This window comes from Pleurodeles waltl, chromosome 1_1, assembly GCF_031143425.1.
Source record: "Pleurodeles waltl isolate 20211129_DDA chromosome 1_1, aPleWal1.hap1.20221129, whole genome shotgun sequence".
Lineage (NCBI taxonomy): Eukaryota > Metazoa > Chordata > Amphibia > Caudata > Salamandridae > Pleurodeles > Pleurodeles waltl.
In genome coordinates this window covers 7,712,561-7,736,945 of record NC_090436.1, presented here as the reverse complement: position 1 = coordinate 7,736,945, position 24,385 = coordinate 7,712,561, and the positions used below count along the sequence as shown (strand labels likewise).

Sequence of the window (24,385 nt, the reverse complement as noted above, 5' to 3'; positions counted from 1 at the left end):
GTGACTCAGGGGCCCAAGTACAGTTAGCACTGAACGAGGTGACTCAGGGGCCCAAGTACAGCTCGCACTGAATGAGCTGAGTCAGGGGCCCAAGTACAGCTCGCACTGAAGGAGCTGAGTCAGGGGCCCAAGTACTGCTCGCACTGAAGGAGCAGAGACAGGGGCCCAAGTACAGCTGGCACTGAAGGAGCTGAGTCAGGGGCCCAAGTACAGCTCGCACTGATGGAGCCGAGTCAGGGGCCCAAGTACAGCTCGCACTGAAGTAGCCGAGTCAGGGGCCCAAGTACAGCTCGCACTGAAGAAGCAGAGACAGGGGTAAGTACAGCTCGCACTTACGGAGCTGAGCCAGGGGCCCAAGTACAGCTTGCATTGAAGGGGCCGAGCCAGGTGCCCAAGTACAGTTCGAACTGAAGGAGCGGAGCCAGGGGCCTAAGTACAGCTGGGACTGAAGGAGGTGACTCAGGGGCCCAAGTACAGCTCGCATTGAAGGAGGCGAGCCAGGGGCCCAAGTACAGCTTGCACTGAAGGGGCCAAGCCAGGAGCCCAAGCACAGCTCGAACTGAAGGAGCTGAGTCAGGGGCCCAAGTACAGCTTGTACTGAAGGGGCCAAGCCAGGAGCCCAAGTACAGCTCGAACTGAAGGAGCCGAGTCAGGGGCCCAAGTACAGCTCGCACTGAAGGAGCTGAGTCAGGGGCCCAAGTACAGCTCGCATTGAAGGAGGCGAGCCAGGGGCCCAAGTACAGCTTGTACTGAAGGGGCCAAGCCAGGAGCCCAAGTACAGCTTGAACTGAAGGAGCTGAGTCAGGGGCCCAAGTACAGCTGGGACTGAAGAAGCAGAGTCAGGGGCCCAAGTACAGCTCAAACTGAAGGAGCAGAGTCAGGGGCCCAAGTACAGCTTGCACTGAAGGAGGCGAGCTAGGGGCCCAAGAACAGCTCGAACTGAAGGAGGTGACTCAGGGGCCCAAGTACAGCTCGAACCAGAAGAAGGTGACTCAGGGGTCCAAATACAGCTTGTACTGAAGGAGGTGACTCATGGGTCCAAGTACAGCTCGCACTGATGGAGCGGAGTCAGGGGCCCAAGTACAGTTCGCACTGAAGGAGCGGAGTCAGGGGCCCAAGTACAGCTCGAACTGAAGGAGCGGAGTCAGGGGCCCAAGTACAGCTCGCACTGATGGAGTCAAGTCAGGGGCCCAAGTACAGTTTATACTGAAGGAGGTGACTCAGGGGCCCAAGTACAGCTCGCACTGAATGAGCTGAGTCAGGGGCCCAAGTACAGCTCGCACTGAAGGAGCTGAGTCAGGGCCCCTAGTACAGCTCGCAGTGAAGGAGCCGAGTCAGGGGCCCAAGTACAGCTCGCACTGAAGGGGCCAAGCCAGGAGCCCAAGTACAGATCGCACTGAAGGAGCCGAGTCAGGGGCCCAAGTACAGCTTGTACTGAAGGGGCCAAGCCAGGAGCCCAAGTACAGCTCGAACTGAAGGAGCCGAGTCAGGGGCCCAAGTACATCTCCACACTCCAGAAACAGGTGCTAGTCCAGAGAGAAGGAAACCTGCCCTGTCAGCCTTACAAGTCAAGGGCAAAGGGCGAAGGCTGGTACAGACCTGCTGTGCTGAGCGTGGAACACACCCTGTGAACTGGGCACACGCCAGGAAACTCTGGGCAATAAATGCCAAGGCCTGGTGTTATCTGGCACGTGGTACCTAATAGTGAACATATTTATGGTCCCGTTGCAGTGGCACGTGGTGCTCGGCAGAAGGCAGAGCCTTGAGGCCAGGATCACACGTGGCGCTCGAGTTCAGTCCATGGAATGTACAGTTATCACTAAAGGTGCAAGGGAGAGGCTGCTCCTACCAGTCAGAGCCCTCGTGCCAGGAGAAGAGAGGAGACCAACCCATGGATAGAGGGACTGTGTACGCAGGGGGGAGGGGACCCCAGAGACGGAGGGACAGGAGTGAACCCCGGAGAGGGAGGGAAGGGGTCCATGGATAGAGGGACTCTACAGCTAGGGGAGGAGGGGACCCCGGAGAGGGAGGGAGAGGTGTGAACCCCGGAGAGGGAGGGAAGGGCAGGGTCCATGGAGGGGAGGGGAGGAGACCATGGATAGAGGGACTGTGTACGCAGGGGGAGGGGACCCCTGAGAGGGAGGGAGAGGAGTGAACCCCGGAGAGGGAGGGAAGGGGACCATGGATAGAGGGACTCTACAGCTAGGGGAGGAAGGGACCCCGGAGAGGGAGGGAGAGGAGTGAACCCCGGAGGGGGAGTGAAGGGCAGGGCTCATGGAGGGGAGGGGAGGAGACCATGGATAGAGGGACTGTGTACGCAGGGGGGAGGGGACCCCAGAGAGGGAGGGGAGGACAGGGCGCATAGAGAGGGAGAGGAGGGCAGGGTCCATGGAGAGGGTGGGGTGGAGACTCTGGATAGAGGGACTCTACAGCTAGGGGAGGAGGGGACCCCGGAGAGGGATGGGAGGGCAGGACCCATGGAGGGGAGGGCAGGGTCCTATGGAGAGGGAGGGGAGGAGACCATGGATAGGGGGACTCTACAGCTAGGGGACCCCGGAGAGGGATGGGAGGAGTGGACCCCGGAGAGGGAGGGGAGGACAGGGCGCATAGAGAGGGAGGGGAGGGCAGGACCCCGGAGAGGGAGGGGAGGACAGGGCGCATAGAGAGGGAGGGGAGGGCAGGACCCCGGAGAGGGAGGGGAGGACAGGGCCCATAGAGAGGGAGGGGAGGGCAGGGTCCTATGGAGAGGGAGAGGAGGGTAGGGTCCATGGAGAGGGAGGGGAGGAGTCCCTGGATAGAGGGACTCTACAGCTAGGGGAGGAAGGGACACCGGAGAGGGACGGGAGGAATGGACCCCGGAGAGGGATGGGAGGGCAGGACCCATGGAGGGGAGGGCAGGGTCCTATGGAGAGGGAGGGGAGGAGACCATGGATAGGGGGACTCTACAGTTAGAGGAGGAACGGACCCCGGAGAGGGACGGGAGGAGTGGACCCCGGAGAGGGAGGGGAGGGCACGACCTTTGGAGAGGGAGGGGAGGAGATAATGGATAGGGGGACTCTACAGCTAGGGGATGAGGGGACCCCGGAGAGGGACGGGAGGAATGGACCCTTGAGAGGGAAAAGAAAGAGACCCCCATGGGTAGAGAGACTCAACAGCTATGGGAGAAGGGGATCCATGGAGGAAAGGGTCGGAGGAGTCCCTATGGATAGAACTATAAATACTCTATTGATTGGATAAAAGGGGCCACTGTAGATAGGGTTGGAAGAGAGTCAGTGGATGTGGGTATAAAGGACCCTACTTCTCAACCATTGTTCCTACTTCTCAACCATCATCCCTACTTCCCATTCATCATCTCTACTCCTCATCCATCATCCCTACTTCCCATCCATCATCCCTGCGCCTCTTCCATCATACACCCATCCCTACTTCTCATACATCATCCGTACTTCTCATCCCTACTTCTCATCCATCATACATCATCCCTACTTCTCATCCATCATCCCTGCTCCTCTTCCATCATCCCTACTTCTCATCCATCATGCATCATCCGTACCTCTCATCCGTCATCCCTACTTCTCATCCATCATACATCATCCCTACTTCTTATCCATCATCCCTGCTCCTCTTCCATCATCCCTACTTCTCATCCATCATGCATCTTCCGTACCTCTCATCCGTCATCCCTACTTCTCATCCATCATACATCATCCCTGCTTCTCTTCCATCATCCCTGCTTCTCTTCTATCATCCCTACTTCTCATCCCTACTTCTCAACCACTGTCCCTACTTCTCATCCATCATCCCTGCTCCTCTTCCATCATCCCTACTTCTCATCCATCATCCCTGCTCCTCTTCCATCATCCCTACTTCTCATCCATCATCCCTGCTTCTCATCCATCATACACCCATCCCTACCTCTCATCCATCATCCCTACCTCTCATCCATCATCCCTACTTCTCATCCATCATACATCATCCCTACCTCTTATCCATCATCCCTACTTCTCATCCATCATATATCATCCCTACTTCTCATCCATCATCTCTACTTCTCATCTATCATCCCTACTTCTCATCTGTCATCTTTACTTGTAATTTCTCATCCCTCTGTCATACCAACACACTTTCAATAGTATAAAACACACCTTGACACTGATTGGTTGGCAACCACCAATCAGAGTTAAGAGAGCGGGCTGCATTCCATTTATCTAGCCACTGAAGACAGCCCTCTCATTGCACACTGTGTTGCTTGCTCCAGTGAATCCAAGGCTGCACAGCATTTAATTTTATTTAAGTGCTTTCCTATTTACAAAGCCCTTGCAGAAAGCTTTGACGGGTTACAGATTGACAAGGGTCATCCAGGGCTATACAGGTCCTCGGAAACCTGGTCTGGTTTCAGTTTAATATTGTAACAAATAAAATGTTTAAAAGCAACTCTTGGAGACGGAGTAATAAAGTTCATCGGCAAGGACAGACTGGCTGTACTGGGCTGGGAGGCTGGAAGGGTGGAGGCGGCCACTTTTGTTACCGGGGGCGGTTTTGTAGCACTACAGTGGTTCTAAAAGCTCTGCAGAGTTACTTGTACATCCAACAGTTTTCAAGCAACAAAAAAGTGCCAAGATAACTCTGGTGACTAATGTTCCTGCTGGAGAGAGATGGAGTTTTGTCTAGTGGCAGTTTTGACTCGAAGGTAGCGCACAGGGTTAATGTGCCTGCTGCAAAGAACGTGTGGTGTGCAGATTCCAGAAGAGTATTTTATGTGCAATGCTCAGTGGGATACTGCTTTTGTCACAGAGACCCTTTTGTTACTGTGCAGCTCGTAAATTACAATCTTAATCTAGTTTAGTGAGCTATGAACCGCCCTCAAAAAGCTGCAGCAAACTGCACGGTGCAGGATAGAAAGTGATGTTTTTCCCAGTCTTTGATTATCCTAATGTTGCTAAAAATGGGTTGTTTGGGAAGAAATACATTGTTATTAGTAAAGTCAACCCTAACCTCTGTGTTACCTTCTGAATCCTGAGTTTATGCTTTCGCAGTCCAAGCACTGGATGGCGTGAATCCTACGCCCTGCAGTCCCCTTTGTCTTATGTAACATTTTCTAGGCACACGTATGATTGATTGTCTCTGTATGTGTGATGTAAAGTGCTTCAAATCCCCATGCTGGTAAGAGAGGAGCTATAAAACACATGTAATACATGTGAGGGAGATGAGACGCACTGTCAGAGGCTGGCGGGGAGGGAATCACTGGAGAGCCCCAGCAAAGATTGCAGTATCTGGGTGCCCTGTAAGGTCATCATTTACTATAATTTAAAAACTAATGCAATTGAATATATAATGAAAAATGTGTTGCAGAATGCACATTTTTGCCAAATTTCCCACATTTTCTTGGGGCGGGGAGAACCCCACAAACCCCGTTGTAGTGGTCAGGCTCGCTCGCTATGCACCCTGAGGGGGCTGTTCTGACAACGTTTGCCAGGACGGCTTTGGGTTCCCAGTCCGGCTGTGTTCATCACAAACATTTTCTGGTTTCAGTTTTATTTGTAACAAAGAAGATGCTTTAGTCTGAGGCTGCCTTTGGCTCTGAGGGCAGCTTTTTATTCTTTTCTTGCAGTTTGCAGATTTCAGGGGCTGGACTTGTGCAGGAAACCAGGAAGGGAAAGGTCTGAACAGAGTTACAGATGGAACTGAAACCAGAAGAGTTTTAGGGTGACCTCCCCTCTCTCTGTTATGGCTCCTGCTGAGGGCCCTTGACTCCCCACAAAGGCATGTGCAGTCAGAAGAAACACTTACTGAAATAAAACAAGGGATGTACAGCCTTATACTAGATTATTAAAATATGTTTCAAATGTATAGTTTTCCACAAACTTTACTCTTGTGTAGCTGAATTTCTCTTTTTCTGTTATTGCTTTCTGTTTGTGTTTTGTTCACATCGGTTGAGTGTCTAATTCATGTTGATGGTTGGTAGGCTGCTCCAGAAGCTTGGGAAAAGTGCAAGAACTGTCCCTATAATGATAAACCACTTACTTTCGGCCACTTTTACTAGCAGGTTGCGTTGTTTGTCATGTTTTGTTTACTCCTGAGCAATCTTGTATACGTGTACAGTAACCGCCAAATGAAAAAGCGGTTAGATACTCTGATTTAGGCGCTATATTTTGACTAAAAACTCTATTAGATATATTCAGCATTGCTTTATTTTTTTCTGACTGGATTGGTCATTAGCCCGGTGTTATGAGCATTTTGTTCCACATCTGTGAGTCAGTGTGCATTTAAATGTCTATAATCTAAAACGTTCTATATGAATTACCATGTTTTAATGCCCGAGAAAGAGGAGTGGTCTTGGTGAATGACAACCCCTATTACATCTTGATCTCGTACCTGATCTAGGATTTGTTTTACATCGCTCCTACCTTCTGCTTTGTGAGGATATTGCGTCTGGACCTGGGAGCTCACTCCCTAATGGAATCACATGTGGAACAGATTGAGTCACTCCGATCCGTTTCCATACATCGCCGGAGCCGGCTTCAAGGACCACTAGCGGCTGGTGTCTGTGAGATGGGAACAGATGAGGTACTGGTAACCTGGTGCTGAGTCAAGGGCTGAAACATCTGCCAGTTGGGCAGCCCGGATACTGGTAGCTGGTGGTGAGTGAGCGCATGGAAGGATCATAGAGTGCGGCTCGCACCCTGGAGACGAGGATGACGTTGTACGAGAGATGCCAAGAGGCCTCAGCCTGGTTCAGTGGCTCCTAAGGGTTGTGCCAAGCCTGTCTGTGGTATGGCCATTTTGGAAGTGCTTCACTCAATCAATCAATCAATCAATCAATCAGGATTTATAAAGCGCGGCTAATCACCTGATAGGGATATCACTGTGTGTTAACATTCAACAGAGGAAGTGACTATGTCATAAACCTGCTCGAAGCACCAAGTTCACCCCAGAGGGGCAGCAGAGACCTTCTCACCTTGAAAAATGCCCTAATTGCGGGCAGGTGTGTTGAACATGTCTGTCTGTACAATTCGTCCACCTTCTCCCCAACCTACAGAAGAAAATGAAAAACAGGAGCCATTAGGGAGGTGAGTATATGACTTCTCTTTGCATCTAAGCCTAGAATCACGGAAATTATCACTCTCCTGTCCAATGCTTCAGTACCACCTCAGGCCCCCCATGTGTACCGCATTCCATCTGCCTCTTTTTTGCTGGTAATCTAGGGCCAGATGTATCATTTATCTGGATAACGATACCTAATTGCAATTTTCTGCGAATTGCAATTAGGAAATCGCTATTTGAATGTTTGGAACTCCAGAAGTTTCATTTAGCATTTCCTAATGGCTCGCAAATGGACCTACCTCACTAATATGTATGAGATAGGTCACAATTTGTGACCCCCTGGGATTCGCTGCCATCTGAGGAATGGTGGCATGCTGGGCTCAGCAGACCACCATGTCTGTGATTGCTTTTACATAAAGCAATCTTTTTTTTTTCAAATGCAGCCCGTTCCCCAGAAAGGAAAATGGGAAGCATTTAAAAATGAAAAATGTAACCTCTTCTTTTCATTTTTTAAGAGTAGGAAGTGGTTCGTGGGACCACTGCCTGCTCTTAAAAAGTGTTTTTGCATGCATTTACAAAGGGGAAGGGTTCCCTTGGGAACCCCTTCCCGTTTGTGAATGGGTTACCACCTACTTGAAGGAGGTGGTAACATGCTGAAGTTTTGCGACCACAATTCAGTCACAAAACATTCCTACATACCGCTGTGAGTCTGTATTAGGAAGGGACGGCCTTGACACGCCCCTTCTTGATACCGAATCGGTATGCAGTCGCAATTCCAAATTGTTATTTGGTGACAAGTTACCGAATCGCAAATTGGGATTCATTTTATACCAAAATGCATTTTTGTGGTCGCAAACGGACCAATCGGGCCTTTTGCGACCGCACAAATGCTTGCTACGTCGGGCCCCTGGTTTCATCGTAGACCCTTCCATTTGCTGTGCACACTTTTTCCATTTCCTGCCTCTGTTGGCTCTGAGCACTTCCATGTACCCTAGATTTCGCACCAGGCTTTTCTCCCTGCTCCAAAGCTCTCATTTTGGGGCTAGTTCTTTCTGTGCTTGACTACCCCCCTCTTGCTGGGGTGAGTCTCCCCCATGTGATATTGCAGCTACAGAACCCAGCTTCAATGCTCCCCCCCCCAATGCATGTACTCACATCAGATCTCTCTTTTTCTTATCTCTTCACACTGTTTCCTTCCTCTTTCTCATAAGGTACCACCTCTTATGTGCAGTCTTTGACTCTATCGACTGCTCGTCCTGATCCCTGAGCCCTTGTACCCCTCTGTGTAGTCTCAGGTGAGTCCCAGGTCTTTGGCTACAGGTGCCAGAAGATAAGATATCCTTCTCCGTTTTAGTGCTATCATTGCGGAAAGTCATTCAGGGCGTATTTACCAAGGGTTTTGCATCTTCCTTGTGCCACACGAGGGGCACACAGGCGACACAAAACCTAAATCAGATTTATCAAGTCAAGCGAGGCCGCCTTGCATGGCCCGAGTTGCTTGATATATCTGGAGTCACGCAACGCAGCGCAAATCGGTGCCTCGCGCTACTCTGCCACAGGGAGGCGCTCCATGGGTGTTGTATGGGTATTCACCCATGAAAGTGATGCAATGATTGTGGGTGTGCGCCTGGAGGGACACTGAGAGAGGCTTCCGTTCGTTATGCTAAAGAGCATGGTCTCCATACAGGGCGTCCTGGTGCTATGGACCAGAGGACCAACCAGCCAACCAGAGCTGCCATAGGAAGGGGCAGATTTATCGATATTTTGCATGGACTTTTATGTCCATCCGGGCCCCCTTTCTTGTTTCTGTCCTTTTTTATGGCACTGATAGTGAATAATCACCTGTTATTGACTGATGATGAAATAAAAATAGAGCACAAGGAGCTGGAATGGACCTTCACTAGCAGCTGAGGTGAGTGAAAAGATGTTTTCTACGCATGTTGTGTGAGTGCTCGAGGATGAGTGTGTTTGTGTGTGTGAGAGTGTGCACCTGCGAGCATGTGTCAATATGTATGAGCATGTTCAAGTGGACGTAAGTGGGTTAGAGTCAGTGACAGGTGCTGAGTGAGAGTCAGTGACAGGTCCTGAGTGAGAATGAGTGAGACTGAGTGTGAATGAGTATGAGTGAGTCAGAGTGAGCGAGAATGGGTGACTCTGGTTAAGAGTGGCTAAAAGTGAGTGAGAGTGGGTGAATGAGAGTCTAGGAGTGAGAATGAGTGAGGGGGTTAAACAGTGTGAGTGAGATACAGTGTGAATGACAGTGTAACAGTGACTGACAATGAGTGAGTCAGAGTGGGTGACATTGAATTAGGAATGAGAGCTGTTCAAACTGCTCTTTCTGACTCACAAATCCCTGATTGGAAATGGCCCCAGGGCCAGATGTATCACCATTTTAAATAGCCATTACCTAATAGGTAATCACCATTCTAATGTATGAAACTCTACGAGTTTGATTTAGCATTTGCTAATGGGTTGCAAATCGACCTACCTCATTAATATTAATAAGGCAGGTCGCAATTTGCAACCCATTAGGAAACACACAAATCACAGGGATGGTGGCTTGCTGGGGTGAGCAGACCACCATGTCTGTGATAGCATTTTAAATAAAGCGATTTTTTAATGCAGCCCATTTTCCTTAAAGGAAAACAGGATACATTTAAAAAAGAAAAATGACAGCACCGGGCCGTGGGAGGTGCCAGATATCCCCCCTCAGCTCCTGCTCTTCCCGGGGTGCATGCGGCAGCGGGTGTTCCATGCTGAGGTGACCTATATCGCCCTTCACCTCCTGCTGCTCCCTGGGCGCATGTGGCAGTGGGTGTTCCATGCAGAGGTGCCCTATATCCCCCTTCAGCTCCTGCTCTTCCCATGGTGCATGTGGCAGCAGGTGTTTCATGCAGAGGTGCCCTATATCCTCTTCAGCTCCTGCTCTTGCCATGGTGCATGCGGCAGTGGGTGTCCCATGCGGAGGTGCCCTATATCCCCCTTCAGCTCCTGCTCCTCCCATGGTGCATGCGGCAGTGGGTGTCCCATGCAGAGGTGACGTATATCCCCTTCAGCTCCTGCTCTTCCCATGGTGCATGCGCCAGTAGGTGTCCCATGCAGAGGTGCCCTATATCCCCCTTCAGCTCCTGCTCTTCTCATAGTGCATGCGGCAGCGGGTGTTCCATGCAGAGGTGCCCTCTAACCCCCTTCAGCTCCTGCTCTTCCCATGGTGCATGCGGCAGCGGGTGTTCCATGCAGAGGTGCGCTATGTCCCCCCTCAGCTCCTGCTCTTCCCATAGTGCATGCGGCAGCGGGTGTTCCATGCAGTGCTGCCCTATATCCCCGTCAGCCCCTGCTCTTCCCGGGTGCATGCAGCAGTGGGTGTCCAATGCAGAGGTGCCTTATATCCCCTTCAGCTCCTGCTGCTCCCTGGGTGCATGTGGCAGCGGGTGTCCCATGCAGAGGTGCCCTATATACCCCTTCAGATCCTGCTGCTCCCTGAGCACATGTGGCAGTGGGTGTCCCATGCAGAGGTGCCCTATATCCCCCTTCAGCTCCTGCTCTTCCCATGGTGCATGCGGCAGTGGGTGTCCCATGCAGTGGTGCCCTATAACCCCTTCAGCTCATGCTCTTCCCATGGTGCATGCGGCAGTGGGTGTCCCATGCAGTGGTGCCCTATAACCCCTTCAGCTCATGCTCTTCCCGGGGTGCATGCAGCACTGGCATACATGGTACATGCCAACATTTCAGAGAAGGCAAGTGGGAAATTTAAAAAAAATAGTCAGGACAATGTATTTTCCCCACTGACTTTTATTGAAGCAGAGGCAATCTGCCTGAATAGGGTCAATTGTTATGTATGGTGACAGACAATTCCATTTTTGGCAGCTGAGTAACATGGCACAAATAAAAACTGTGTTCTAAACTCTGTTTTTGTTTGCATTAAGTAAAACTGCCAAAAATACAATGTTGAGGCCTGTCACATGCTCTAATTTCTCCATCCAAAAATTAAGAGCATAGCGTTAACCTTTGTGAGGGGTAGGCAGAACTTGCAGAGTTTAACCCCGAAGAATTCCACGGAGTTACAGAAAAATTGGGGTGCGTGCGACAGTGGGTGTTCGGTGCGGAAGTGCCCCTTGCACCCCTCAGCCCCTACTCTTCTGGGGTGCGTGCGGCAATGGGTGTTTAATGCAGAGGTACCGTATTTCCCCCCTCAGACCCAGGTCATCAGGGTGTGTGGAGCAACGGGTGTTCGGTGCAGAGGTACCCTATGTACCCCTCAGCCCCTGCTCTTCTGGGGTACGTGCAGCAATGGGTGTGCATGGGTGTTGAAGCGGAGGTGCCCTATACCCCCCTCAGACCCAGGTCTTCTGGGGTGCATGAGGCAATGGGTGTTCAGTGCGGAGGTGCCCTATATCCCCCCTGAGACCCAGGGCTTCTGGGGTGTGTGTAGCAACGGATGTTGGTACAGAGGTACCCTATGTACCCCTCAGCCCCTGCTCTTCTGCGGTGAGTGCGCAAATGGGTGTTTGGTGCGGAGGTACCCTATGTACCCCTCAGCCCCTACTCTTCTGTGGTACGTGCAGCAATGGGTGTTCAATGCGGAGGTACCCTATAACCCCCCTCAGACCCAGGTCTTCTGGGGTGAGCGCAGCAACGGGTGTTCGGTGTGGAGGTGCCCTATATCCCCCTCAGACTCAGGTCTTCTGAGGTGCATGCAGCAATGGGTGTTCGGTGCGGAGGTACCCTATGTACCCCTCAGCCCCTACTCTTCCTGGGTACATGCAGCAATGGGTGTTTGGTGCAGAGGTACCCTATTTACCCCTCAGCCCCTGCTCATCCCGCGGGTGCATGTCGCTGTGGTGCTGGTTGCAGCAGGCCCTCAAACCGTCTTCCCTCTCCTTACTAAAGCTGCATGAGGCTTCCATAGAAGGATCCTATGTACCCCTCATCCCCTGCTCTTCCCGGGGTGCATGTGGCTGTGGTGCTGGGTGCAGCAGGCCCTCAAGCCGTCTTCTCTCTCCTTACTAAAGCTGCATGAGGCCTCTATGTTGCTCTATATACCATCCATGCTGCTGTATATACCATCCATGCTGCTGGCGTTGCGGTGTCAGTTCCAGAGTCGGTGCGGGAGTCGTCGAACCCTTGAAGTCACACGTGTTGCAGATCGAACTCCGGGCTGATGAAGCCAGGTGCGCCGCCGTGGATGGCGTCGGGGCTGCGGTGCAAAGCGGGACAGTGCGACGTGCGGTGCCCGCAGGTCACAGTGCAGGCAGCGGCTCGGTGACGGTTGTCCAGCGGCGTCAGTGAAACCTGGGCTGCGGTGTAAAGCGGGGCGGTGCGACGTGTATTGTCCACAGGTGGCGGCATTGCAGAAGCAGGGATGCCTCGTGACAACACCGGGGTCAATGGTGCTGGTGTAGGTGGACCGGGGCTGCGGTGCTTCATGCTCCTCACGAGTGATGTCCACAGGCCGCGATACAGGCAGCGGCGCCGGTGTCAGCAGGAGCGTCATCGTCAGAGGTGCCAAGGTTGCAGTGTGAGCAGGCGATGCCGGAGTGCGGGGCCCACAGGTCGTGGTGAGAGCAGCAGCTCGGTGAAGTCGTCTGATGATGGCGTCGGTGAGACCAGGGTCGGCGTGCGAAGTGGGGCAATGTGATTCTGTGCGGTGTCGGCAGGTCGCAGTGCAGCCCAGGGGCGTTGTTGGTGGCCTCTCCTCTTGAACAGCACAAAACACACAGTTCCCAATGCTGCTGGTCGAGGAAACTGAAGTCTTTGGTATCCCTGAGACTTCCAACAGGAGGCAAGCTCTACTCCAAGACCTTGTAGAACTTTCTCAAGCAGGACACTGTAGGAAGTTGGCTCTGTATATACTATCTCAAAGTAAGAGATAGTGTGTACAGAGTCCAAGGGTTCCCCTTAGAGGTAAGATAGTGTCAAAATTAGATAATTCTAATGCTCTATTTTGTGGTAGTGTGGTCGAGCAGTAGGCTTATCAGAGGGTAGTGTTAAGCATTTGTTGTACACACACAGGCAATAAATGAGGAACACACACTCAAAGACTTAACTCCAGGCCAATAGTTTTTATATAGAAAAATATATTTTTGTAATTTATTTTAGAACCACAAGATTCAAGATTTGAATTAAATACATAAAATGCAAGGTACTCCACACAGGTAAGTAAGGAACTTTGAATTAGAGCAGTAACATACACAGTTTTAGTTAAAATGGCAATACGCTATTTTAAAAGTGGACACTGTGCAAAAATCAACAGTTCCTGGGGGAGGTAAGTATTGGTTAGTTTCTCAGGTAAGTAAAGCACTTACAAGTCCAGTTTCCTGGGCATAGGCAGCCCACCGTTGGGGGTTCATGGCAACCTTAAAGTCACTGCACCAGTAACACAGGGCCGGTCAGGTGCTGAGGTCAGCGGAGGGCCCAAAACACATAGGCGCCCATGGAGAACAGGGGTGCTCCAGTTCCAGTCTGCCAACAGATAAGTACCTGCGTCTTCGGAGGGCAGATCAGGGGGGTTTTGTAGAGAACTGCGGGGGACACAAGCAGGCACACAAAACACACCATCAGCGGCACAGGGGTGGCAAGGTGCAGTGTGCCGAGCAGGCATCAGGTTTTCAATAGGAATCAATGGAGGGACCCAGGGGTCACTCTAGTGGTGCAGGCAGGGCACAGGGGGGCTTCTCAGGCCAGCCATAGACTGGGCTAGGCAGAGGGTCGCTTGATGGTCACTCCTGCACTGGAGTTCAGTTCCTTCTGGTCCTGGGGGCTGTGGGTGCAGTGCTTGGTCCAGGCGTCGGGTTCTTTGTTCCAGGCAGTCGCGGTCAGGGGGAGCCTCTGGATCCTCTCTGCATGCGTCGCTGTGGGTGTGCAGGGGGTCATCTCAGGTTACTCATGAGGTCGCAGTCGCCTGGGAGTCCTCCCTGCAGTGTTGGTTCTCTGGAGCTCAAGCCGGGGGTGTCGGGTGCAGAGTGTGAAGTCTCACGCTTCCGGCGGGAAGAGTAAAGTCTTTGAAATTTGCAAGAAAGTTGCAAAGTTGTTGCTGTTTTTGAACAGTGCCGCTGTTCTCAGCAGTTTCTTGGTCCTTCGGGTTCAGGGCAGTCCTTCGAGGCTTCAGAGGGCGCTGGTCCCTGCCAGATGCGTCGCTGTGCAGGTTCTTTGAGTCTTGAGACAGGCGGGTAGGGCTGGGGCCAAGTCAGTTGTCATCTCCATCATCTCTGCAGGGCTTTCAGGTCAGCAGTCCTTCTCCTTGTTGTAGGTTGCAGGAATCTGATTTCCTGGGTTCTGGGTCACCCCTAAATACTGTGTGTTTAGGTCGGGAGGGCAGTAGCCAATGGCTACTGTCCTTGAGAGTGGCTACACCGTCTTTTGAGGGGAGCACATCCCTAATCCTATTGGGGAAATCCTCCAAAACTAAGATGGATGATTTCTAAAGGCAGGGGTCACATCAGCTCAGGGCACCTTAGGGGCTGTCCTGACTGGTAGGTGACTCCTCCTTGTTTTTCTAATTATCTCCTCCGGCCTTGCCGCCAGAAGTGGGGGCAGTGGCCGGAGGGACGGGCGTCTCCACTAGCTGGGGTGCCCTGGGGTGCTGTAACAACAGGCATGAACATTTGAGGCTCACCGCCAGGTGTTACAGCTCCTGCAGGGGGAGGTGAGAGGCACCTCCACCCAGTACAGGCTTTGTTCCTGGCCACAGAGTGACAAAGGCACTCTCCCCATGTGGCCAGCAACATGCCTGGTGTGTGGCAGGCTGGCAGAAACTGGTCAGCCTAGCACTAGGAGTTGGACTGGTATTCAGGGGGCCCACTGGGTGCATTTTACAATAAATTCCAAACTGGCATCAGTGTGCATTTATTGTGCTGAGAAGTTTGATACCAAACTTCCCAGATTTCAGTGTAGCCATTATGGAACCGTGGAGTTCATGTTTGACAAACTCCCAGACAATATACTCTTATGGCTACCCTGCACTTACAATGTCTAAGGTTTTGCTTAGACAATGTAGGGGCATAGTGCTCATGCACATATACCCTCACCTGTGGTATAGTGCACCCTGCCTTAGGGCTGTAAGGCCTGCTAGAGGGGTGACTTACCTATGCCACAGGCAGTGTGAGGTTGGCATGGCACTCTGAGGGGAGTGCCATATCAACTTAGTCATTTTCTCCCCACTAGCACACACAAGCTGTGAGGCAGTGTGTATGTGCTGAGTGAAGGGTCCCCAGGGTGGCATAAGACATGCTGCAGCCCTTAGAGACCTTCCCTCGCATCAGGGCCCTTGGTACCAGGGGTACCATTTACAAGGGACTTATCTGGGTGCCAGGGCTGTGCCAATTGTGGGAACAAAGATACAGTTTAGGGAAAGAACACTGGTGCTGGGGCCTGGTTAGCAGGGTCCCAGCACACTTTCAATCATAACTGGCATTAATAAAAGGCAACAAGTCAGGGGGGTAACCATGCCAAGGAGGCATTTCCTTACAGACACACAGCAAAGTTCACTGTTTGCACTCTTTTCAGGCAGAAGCAGCAACTGCTGGCCAGTCCAGCAAAGCAACACAGCAAAGGGACGGTGTAGGAGGCTGGACTGGCTTGTAGTGAGTACCAAGGGGTACTTGCACCTTGCACCAGGCCCAGTTATCCCTTATTAGTGTATAGGGTGTCTAGCAGCTTAGGCTGATAGATAATGGTAGCTTAGCAGAGCAGCTTAGGCTGGACTAGGAGACGTGTGAAGCTACTACAGTACCACTTAGTGTCATATGCACAATATCATAAGAAAACACAATACACAGTTATACTAAAAATAAAGGCACTTTATTTTTATGACAATATGCCAAAGTATCTTAGAGTGTACCCTCAGTGAGAGGATAGGAAATATACACAAGATATATATACACAATAGCAAAAATATGCAGTATAGTCTTAGAAAACAGTGCAAACAATGTATAGTTACAATAGGATGCAATGGGGAAACATAGGGATAGGGGCAACACAAACCATATACTCCAAAAGTGGAATGCGAACCACGAATGGACCCCAAACCTATGTGACCTTGTAGAGGGTCGCTGGGACTATTAGAAAATAGTGAGAGTTAGAAAAATAACCCTCCCCAAGACCCTGAAAAGTGAGTGCAAAGTGCACTAAAGTTCCCCTAAGGACAAAGTAGTCGTGTTAGAGGAATAATGCAGGAAAGACACAAACCAGCAATGCAACAACTGTGGATTTCCAATCTAGGGTACCTGTGGAACAAGGGGACCAAGTCCAAAAGTCACAAGCAAGTCGGAGATGGGCAGATGCCCAGGAAATGCCAGCTGCGGGTGCAAACAAGCTTCGACTGGACAGAAGAAGCTGAGGTTTCTGCAGGAACGAAAAGGGCTAGAGACTTCCCCTTTGGTGGACGGATCCGACTCGCCGTGGAGAGTCGTGCAGAAGTGTTTTCCCGCCGAAAGAACGCCAACAAGCCTTGCTAGCTGCAAATCGTGCGTTTGGCGTTTTTGGACGCTGCTGGGGCCCAGGAGGGACCAGGAGGTCGCAAATTGGACCTGAAGAGAGAGGGGACATCGAGCAAGACAAAGAGCCCTCACTGAAGCAGGTAGCACCCGGAGAAGTGCCAGAAACAGGCACTACAAGGATGTGTGAAACGGTGCTCACCGAAGTTGCACAAAGGAGTCCCACGTCGCCGGAGACCAACTTAGAAAGTCGTGCAATGCAGGTTAGAGTGCCGTGGACCCAGGCTTGGCTGTGCACAAAGGATTTCCGCCGGAAGTGCACAGGGGCCGGAGTAGCTGCAAAGTCGCGGTTCCCAGCAATGCAGCCCAGCGAGGTGAGGCAAGGACTTACCTCCACCAAACTTGGGCTGAAGAGTCACTGGACTGTGGGGGTCACCTGGACAGAGTCGCTGGATTCGAGGGACCTCGCTCGTCGTGCTGAGAGGAGACCCAAGGGACCGGTGATGCAGCTTTTTGGTGCCTGCGGTTGCAGGGGGAAGATTCCGTCGACCCACGGGAGATTTCTTCGGAGCTTCTGGTGCAGAGAGGAGGCAGGCTACCCCCACAGCATGCACAAGCAGGAAAACAGTCGAGAAGGCGGCAGGATCAGCGTTACAGAGTTGCAGTAGTCGTCTTTGCTACTATGTTGCAGGTTTGCAGGCTTCCAGCGCGGTCAGCAGTCGATTCCTTATCAGAAGGTGAAGAGGGAGATGCAGAGGAACTCGGATGAGCTCTTGCATTCGTTATCTAAAGTTTCCCCAGAGACAGAGACCCTAAATAGCCAGAAAAGAGGGTTTGGCTACCTAGGAGAGAGGATAGGCTAGCAACACCTAAAGGAGCCTATCACAAGGAGTCTCTGACGTCACCTGGTGGCACTGGCCACTCAGAGCAGTCCAGTGTGCCAGCAGCACCTCTGTTTCCAAGATGGCAGAGGTCTGGAGCACACTGGAGGAGCTCTGGACACCTCCCAGGGGAGGTGCAGGTCAGGGGAGTGGTCACTCCCCTTTCCTTTGTCCAGTTTCGCGCCAGAGCAGGGGCTAAGGGGTCCCTGAACCGGTGTAGACTGGCTTATGCAGAATTGGGGCAAAAGAGCAGTGTGCAGCAGGCAGCAGTGTGTAGCAGCAAAGAGCAGTGTGCAGCAGTGTGTAGCAACTGAAAGCAGGGTGCAGCAGAGAGCAGTGTGTAGCAGCAAAGAGCAGTGTGCAGCAGTGTGTAGAACCGGCAGCAGTGTGCAGCACGCAGCAGTTTTCAGCAGAGATCGTTGGGCAGCAGGGAGCAGTGTGTAGCAGCAGAGAGCAGTGTGCAGCATGCAGTGGGTGCAGAAGAGAGCAGTGTGCAGTAATGTGTAGCAGCAGAGAGCAGTGTGCAGAAGAGAGCAGTGTGCAGCGGTGTGTAGAACAAAGCACTGTGCAGCAGGCAGCAGTGTGCAGCACAGATCAGTGTGCAGCAGGCAGCAGTTTGTTGCAGCAGTCAGCAATGTGCGGCAGTGTGTAGCAGCAGAGAACAGTGTGCAGCAGGCATCAGAGTGTAGCAGCAGAGAGCAGTGTGCCGCAATGTGTAGCAGCAGTGGGCAGTGTCCAGTAGTGTGTAGCAGCAGAGAGCAGTGGCTAGCAGCAGAGAGTAGTGTACAACAGGCAGCAGTGTGTAGCAGCTGAGAGCAGTGTGCAGCAGCAAAGAGCAGTGTGCAGCAACAGAGAGCATTGTGCAGCAGGCAGCAGTGTGCAGCAGAGAGGAGTGTGTAGCAACAGAGAGCAGTGTGCAACAGGCAGCAGGTTGTGGCAGAAGGCAGCAGTGTGCAGTAGGCAGCAGTGTGTAACAGAAGACAGCAGTGTGCAGCAGGCAGCAGTGTGCAGCAGGCAGCAGTGTGCAGGAGAGGGTAGTGTGCAGCAGCAGAGAGCAGTGTGAAGCAGGCAGTAGTGTGCAGCAGCCGACAGCAGTGTATAGCAGCCGACAGCAGTGTGTAGCACCCAGGTGCTAGCTAAATATTAGAAAGGCAATTGTGAGGCTTGCATAGAAGGCAATGGTGGCAGTCACAGAGGAGGCAATGGTGGCAGTCACAGAGGAGGCAATGGTGGCAGTCACAGAGGAGGCAATGGCGGCAGTCACAGAGGACGCAATGGCGGCAGTCACAGAGGACGCAATGGTGGCAGTCACGGAGGAGGCAATGGGGGCAGTCACAGAGGAGGCAATGGGGGCAGTCACAGAGGAGGCAATGGTGGCAGTCACAGGAGAGGCAATGACGGCAGTCACAGAGGAGGCAATGGTGGCAGTCACAGAGGAGGCAATGGTGGCAGTCACAGAGGACGCAATTGCGGCAGTCACAGAGGAAGCAATGGCGGCAGTCACAGAGGACGCAATGGTGGCAGTCACGGAGGAGGCAATGGGGGCAGTCACAGAGGACGCAATGGTGGCAGTCACAGAGGACGCAATGGGGGCAGTCACAGTGGAGGCAATGGGGGCAGTCACAGGAGAGGCAATGGTGGCAGTCACAGAGGACGCAATGGGGGCAGTCACAGTGGAGGCAATGGGGGCAGTCACAGGAGAGGCAAGGGGGGCAGTCACAGTGGAGGCAATGGGGGCAGTCACGGAGGAGGCAATGGTGGCAGTCACAGGAGAGGCAATGGGGGCAGTCACAGTGGAGGCAATGGTGGCAGTCACAGTGGAGGCAATGGTGGCAGTCACAGTGGAGGCAATGGTGGCAGTCACAGTGGAGGCAATGGGGGCAGTCACAGGAGAGGCAATGGCGGCAGTCACAGAGGACGCAATGGGGGCAGTCACAGGAGAGGCAATGGGGCAGTCACAGTGGAGGCAATGGGGGCAGTCACAAAGGAGGCAATGGGGGCAGTCACAGTGGAGGCAATGGCGGCAGTCACAGAGGAGGCAATGGTGGCAGTCACAGAGGAGGCAATGGCGGCAGTCACAGAGGAGGCAATGGTGGCAGTCACGGAGGAGGCAATGGGGGCAGTCACAGAGGAGGCAATGGTGGCAGTCACAGGAGAGGCAATGACGGCAGTCACAGAGGAGGCAATGGCGGCAGTCACAGAGGACGCAATGGCGGCAGTCACAGAGGACGCAATGGCGGCAGTCACAGAGGACGCAATGGTGGCAGTCACGGAGGAGGCAATGGGGGCAGTCACAGAGGAGGCAATGGTGGCAGTCACAGGAGAGGCAATGACGGCAGTCACAGAGGAGGCAATGGCGGCAGTCACAGAGGACGCAATGGCGGCAGTCACAGAGGACGCAATGGGGGCAGTCACAGGAGAGGCAATGGGGGCAGTCACAGAGGAGGCAATCGTGGCAGTCACAGGAGAGGCAATGGGGGCAGTCACAGGAGAGGCAATGGTGGCAGTCACAGTGGAGGCAATGGTGGCAGTCACAGAGGAGGCAATGGCGGCAGTCACAGAGGACGCAATGGTGGCAGTCACGGAGGAGGCAATGGGGGCAGTCACAGTGGAGGCAATGGGGGCAGTCACAAAGGAGGCAATGGTGGCAGTCACAGAGGAGGCAATGGCGGCAGTCACAGAGGACGCAATGGTGGCAGTCACAGAGGAGGCAATGGCGGCAGTCACAGAGGAGGCAATGGCGGCAGTCACAGAGGACGCAATGGGGGCAGTCACAGAGGAGGCAATGGTGGCAGTCACAGGAGAGGCAATGGCGGCAGTCACAGGAGAGGCAATGGCGGCAGTCACAGAGGACGCAATGGTGGCAGTCACAGAGGACGCAATGGTGGCAGTCACGGAGGAGGCAATGGGGGCAGTCACAGTGGAGGCAATGGGGGCAGTCACAGGAGAGGCAATGGGGGCAGTCACAGAGGACGCAATGGTGGCAGTCACAGAGGACGCAATGGTGGCAGTCACAGAGGACGCAATGGGGGCAGTCACAGAGGACGCAATGGCGGCAGTCACAGTGGAGGCAATGGCGGCAGTCACAGAGGACGCAATGGGGGCAGTCACAGTGGAGGCAATGGGGGCAGTCACAGAGGACGCAATGGTGGCAGTCACGGAGGAGGCAATGGGGGCAGTCACAGAGGAGGCAATGGTGGCAGTCACAGGAGAGGCAATGACGACAGTCACAAAGGAGGCAATGGCGGCAGTCACAGAGGACGCAATGGCGGCAGTCACAGAGGACGCAATGGCGGCAGTCACAAAGGAGGCAATGGGGGCAGTCACAGTGGAGGCAATGGTGGCAGTCACAGAGGAGGCAATGGTGGCAGTCACAGAGGAGGCAATGGTGGCAGTCACAGAGGAGGCAATGGTGGCAGTCACAGTGGAGGCAATGGTGGCAGTCACAGAGGAGGCAATGGCGGCAGTCACAGAGGAGGCAATGGTGGCAGTCACGGAGGAGGCAATGGTGGCAGTCACAGAGGACGCAATGGCGGCAGTCACAGAGGACGCAATGGTGGCAGTCACGGAGGAGGCAATGGCGGCAGTCACAGAGGACGCAATGGTGGCAGTCACAGTGGAGGCAATGGTGGCAGTCACAGTGGAGGCAATGGGGGCAGTCACAGAGGAGGCAATGGTGGCAGTCACAGTGGAGGCAATGGTGGCAGTCACAGTGGAGGCAATGGTGGCAGTCACAGAGGAGGCAATGGTGGCAGTCACAGTGGAGGCAATGGTGGCAGTCACAGAGGAGGCAATGGCGGCAGTCACAGAGGAGGCAATGGTGGCAGTCACAGAGGAGGCAATGGTGGCAGTCACAGAGGAGGCAATGGTGGCAGTCACAGAGGACGCAATGGCGGTAGTCACAGAGGAGGCAATGGTGGCAGTCACAGGAGAGGCAATGACGGCAGTCACAGAGGAGGCAATGGGGGCAGTCACAGAGGACGCAATGGTGGCAGTCACAGAGGAGGCAATGGTGGCAGTCACAGAGGAGGCAATGGGGGCAGTCACAGAGGAGGCAATGGTGGTAGTCACAGGAGAGGCAATGGTGGCAGTCACAGAGGAGGCAATGGGGGCAGTCACAGAGGAGGCAATGGTGGCAGTCACAGGAGAGGCAATGACGGCAGTCACAGAGGAGGCAATGGGGGCAGTCACAGAGGACGCAATGGTGGCAGTCACAGAGGAGGCAATGGTGGCAGTCACAGAGGAGGCAATGGTGGCAGTCACAGGAGAGGCAATGACGGCAGTCACAGAGGAGGCAATGGTGGCAGTCACAGAGGAGGCAATGGTGGCAGTCACAGAGGACGCAATGGCGGCAGTCACAGAGGAGGCAATGGCGGCAGTCACAGAGGACGCAATGGTGGCAGTCACGGAGGAGGCAATGGGGGCAGTCACAGAGGAGGCAATGGGGGCAGTCACAGTGGAGGCAATGGGGGCAGTCACAGGAGAGGCAATGGGGGCAGTCACAGTGGAGGCAATGGGGGCAGTCACAAAGGAGGCAATGGGGGCAGTCACAGTGGAGGCAATGGGGGCAGTCACAGAGGAGGCAATGGTGGCAGTCACAGAGGACGCAATGGCGGCAGTCACAGAGGAGGCAATGGTGGCAGTCACAGGAGAGGCAATGACGGCAGTCACAGAGGAGGCAATGGGGCAGTCACAGAGGAGGCAATGGTGGCAGTCACAGAGGAGGCAATGGTGGCAGTCACAGAGGAGGCAATGGGGGCAGTCACAGAGGAGGCAATGGTGGCAGTCACAGGAGAGGCAATGGTGGCAGTCACAGAGGAGGCAATGGGGGCAGTCACAGAGGAGGCAATGGTGGCAGTCACAGGAGAGGCAATGACGGCAGTCACAGAGGAGGCAATGGGGGCAGTCACAGAGGACGCAATGGTGGCAGTCACAGAGGAGGCAATGGTGGCAGTCACAGAGGAGGCAATGGGGGCAGTCACAGAGGAGGCAATGACGGCAGTCACAGAGGAGGCAATGGGGGCAGTCACAGAGGAGGCAATGGTGGCAGTCACAGAGGAGGCAATGGTGGCAGTCACAGAGGACGCAATGGCGGCAGTCACAGAGGAGGCAATGGCGGCAGTCACAGAGGACGCAATGGTGGCAGTCACGGAGGAGGCAATGGTGGCAGTCACAGGAGAGGCAATGGTGGCAGTCACAGTGGAGGCAATGGTGGCAGTCACAGAGGAGGCAATGGGGGCAGTCACAGAGGAGGCAATGGGGGCAGTCACAGTGGAGGCAATGGGGGCAGTCACAGGAGAGGCAATGGGGGCAGTCACAGTGGGGGCAATGGGGGCAGTCACAAAGGAGGCAATGGGGGCAGTCACAGTGGAGGCAATGGTGGCAGTCTCAGTGGAGGCAATGGGGGCAGTCACAGAGGACGCAATGGTGGCAGTCACAGTGGAGGCAATGGTGGCAGTCACAGAGGACGCAATGGTGGCAGTCACAGTGGAGGCAATGGCGGCAGTCACAGGAGAGGCAATGGCGGCAGTCACAGAGGAGGCAGTGGTGGCAGTCACAGAGGAGGCAATGGTGGCAGTCACAGGAGAGGCAATGGGGGCAGTCACAGGAGAGGCAATGGGGGCAGTCACAGAGGAGGCAATGGGGGCAGTCACAGTGGAGGCAATGGCGGCAGTCACAGAGGACGCAATGGTGGCAGTCACAGAGGACGCAATGGTGGCAGTCACAGAGGACGCAATGGTGGCAGTCACAGAGGACGCAATGGGGGCAGTCACAGAGGACGCAATGGCGGCAGTCACAGTGGAGGCAATGGTGGCAGTCACGGAGGAGGCAATGGGGGCAGTCACAGAGGACGCAATGGTGGCAGTCACAGAGGAGGCAATGGTGGCAGTCACAGGAGAGGCAATGGGGGCAGTCACAGGAGAGGCAATGGGGGCAGTCACAGAGGAGGCAATGGGGGCAGTCACAGAGGAGGCAATGGGGGCAGTCACAGTGGAGGCAATGGCGGCAGTCACAGAGGACGCAATGGTGGCAGTCACAGAGGACGCAATGGTGGCAGTCACAGAGGACGCAATGGTGGCAGTCACAGAGGACGCAATGGGGGCAGTCACAGAGGACGCAATGGCGGCAGTCACAGTGGAGGCAATGGTGGCAGTCACGGAGGAGGCAATGGGGGCAGTCACAGAGGACGCAATGGGGGCAGTCACAGAGGAGGCAATGGTGGCAGTCACGGAGGAGGCAATGGGGGCAGTCACAGGAGAGGCAATGGGGGCAGTCACAGTGGAGGCAATGGTGGCAGTCACGGAGGAGGCAATGGGGGCAGTCACAGAGGACGCAATGGGGGCAGTCACAGAGGAGGCAATGGTGGCAGTCACGGAGGAGGCAATGGGGGCAGTCACAGGAGAGGCAATGGGGGCAGTCACGGAGGAGGCAATGGTGGCAGTCACAGAGGAGGCAATGGTGGCAGTCACAGGAGAGGCAATGGGGGCAGTCACAGAGGACGCAATGGGGGCAGTCACAGAGGACGCAATGGGGGCAGTCACAGAGGACGCAATGGCGGCAGTCACAGTGGAGGCAATGGGGGCAGTCACAGAGGAGGCAATGGGGGCAGTCACAGAGGACGCAATGGCGGCAGTCACGGAGGAGGCAATGGGGGCAGTCACAAAGGAGGCAATGGCGGCAGTCACAGAGGACGCAATGGGGGCAGTCACAGTGGAGGCAATGGGGGCAGTCACAAAGGAGGCAATGGGGGCAGTCACAAAGGAGGAAATGGGGGCAGTCACAGTGGAGGAAAGGGTGTCATCATTGTCTCTCCTGTGACTGTTATCACTATAGCCTTAATAGCCTTGTGGTGACAGCAGGGTGTAACCGGTCAGGCAGGACACTCTGGGGCATCATAAGAGCATTAATACCACCACAAGGCCTTTAATGCCCCAGAGTGCCCTGTCTGACCGGTCACGGATGGCTCAGACCCAGGTCTTTAATGCCCCAGAGTGTCCTGTCTGACCGGTCACAGATGGGTGACCT

At 54.0% G+C, this 24,385-nt stretch overlaps 1 protein-coding gene across 2 annotated transcripts in view; it reads right to left on the bottom strand.

The window, feature by feature from the left end:
* Positions 1 to 24,385, bottom strand: part of LOC138250331 (drebrin-like) — a 387,037-nt gene that overhangs the window by 165,513 nt on the left and 197,139 nt on the right. For both annotated transcript variants that reach the window (XM_069205131.1, XM_069205216.1), the window contains exon 4: positions 6,959 to 7,033. In XM_069205131.1, the coding sequence (XP_069061232.1) occupies positions 6,959 to 7,033 (75 nt within the window). The remainder of the gene's footprint in view (positions 1 to 6,958; positions 7,034 to 24,385) is intronic.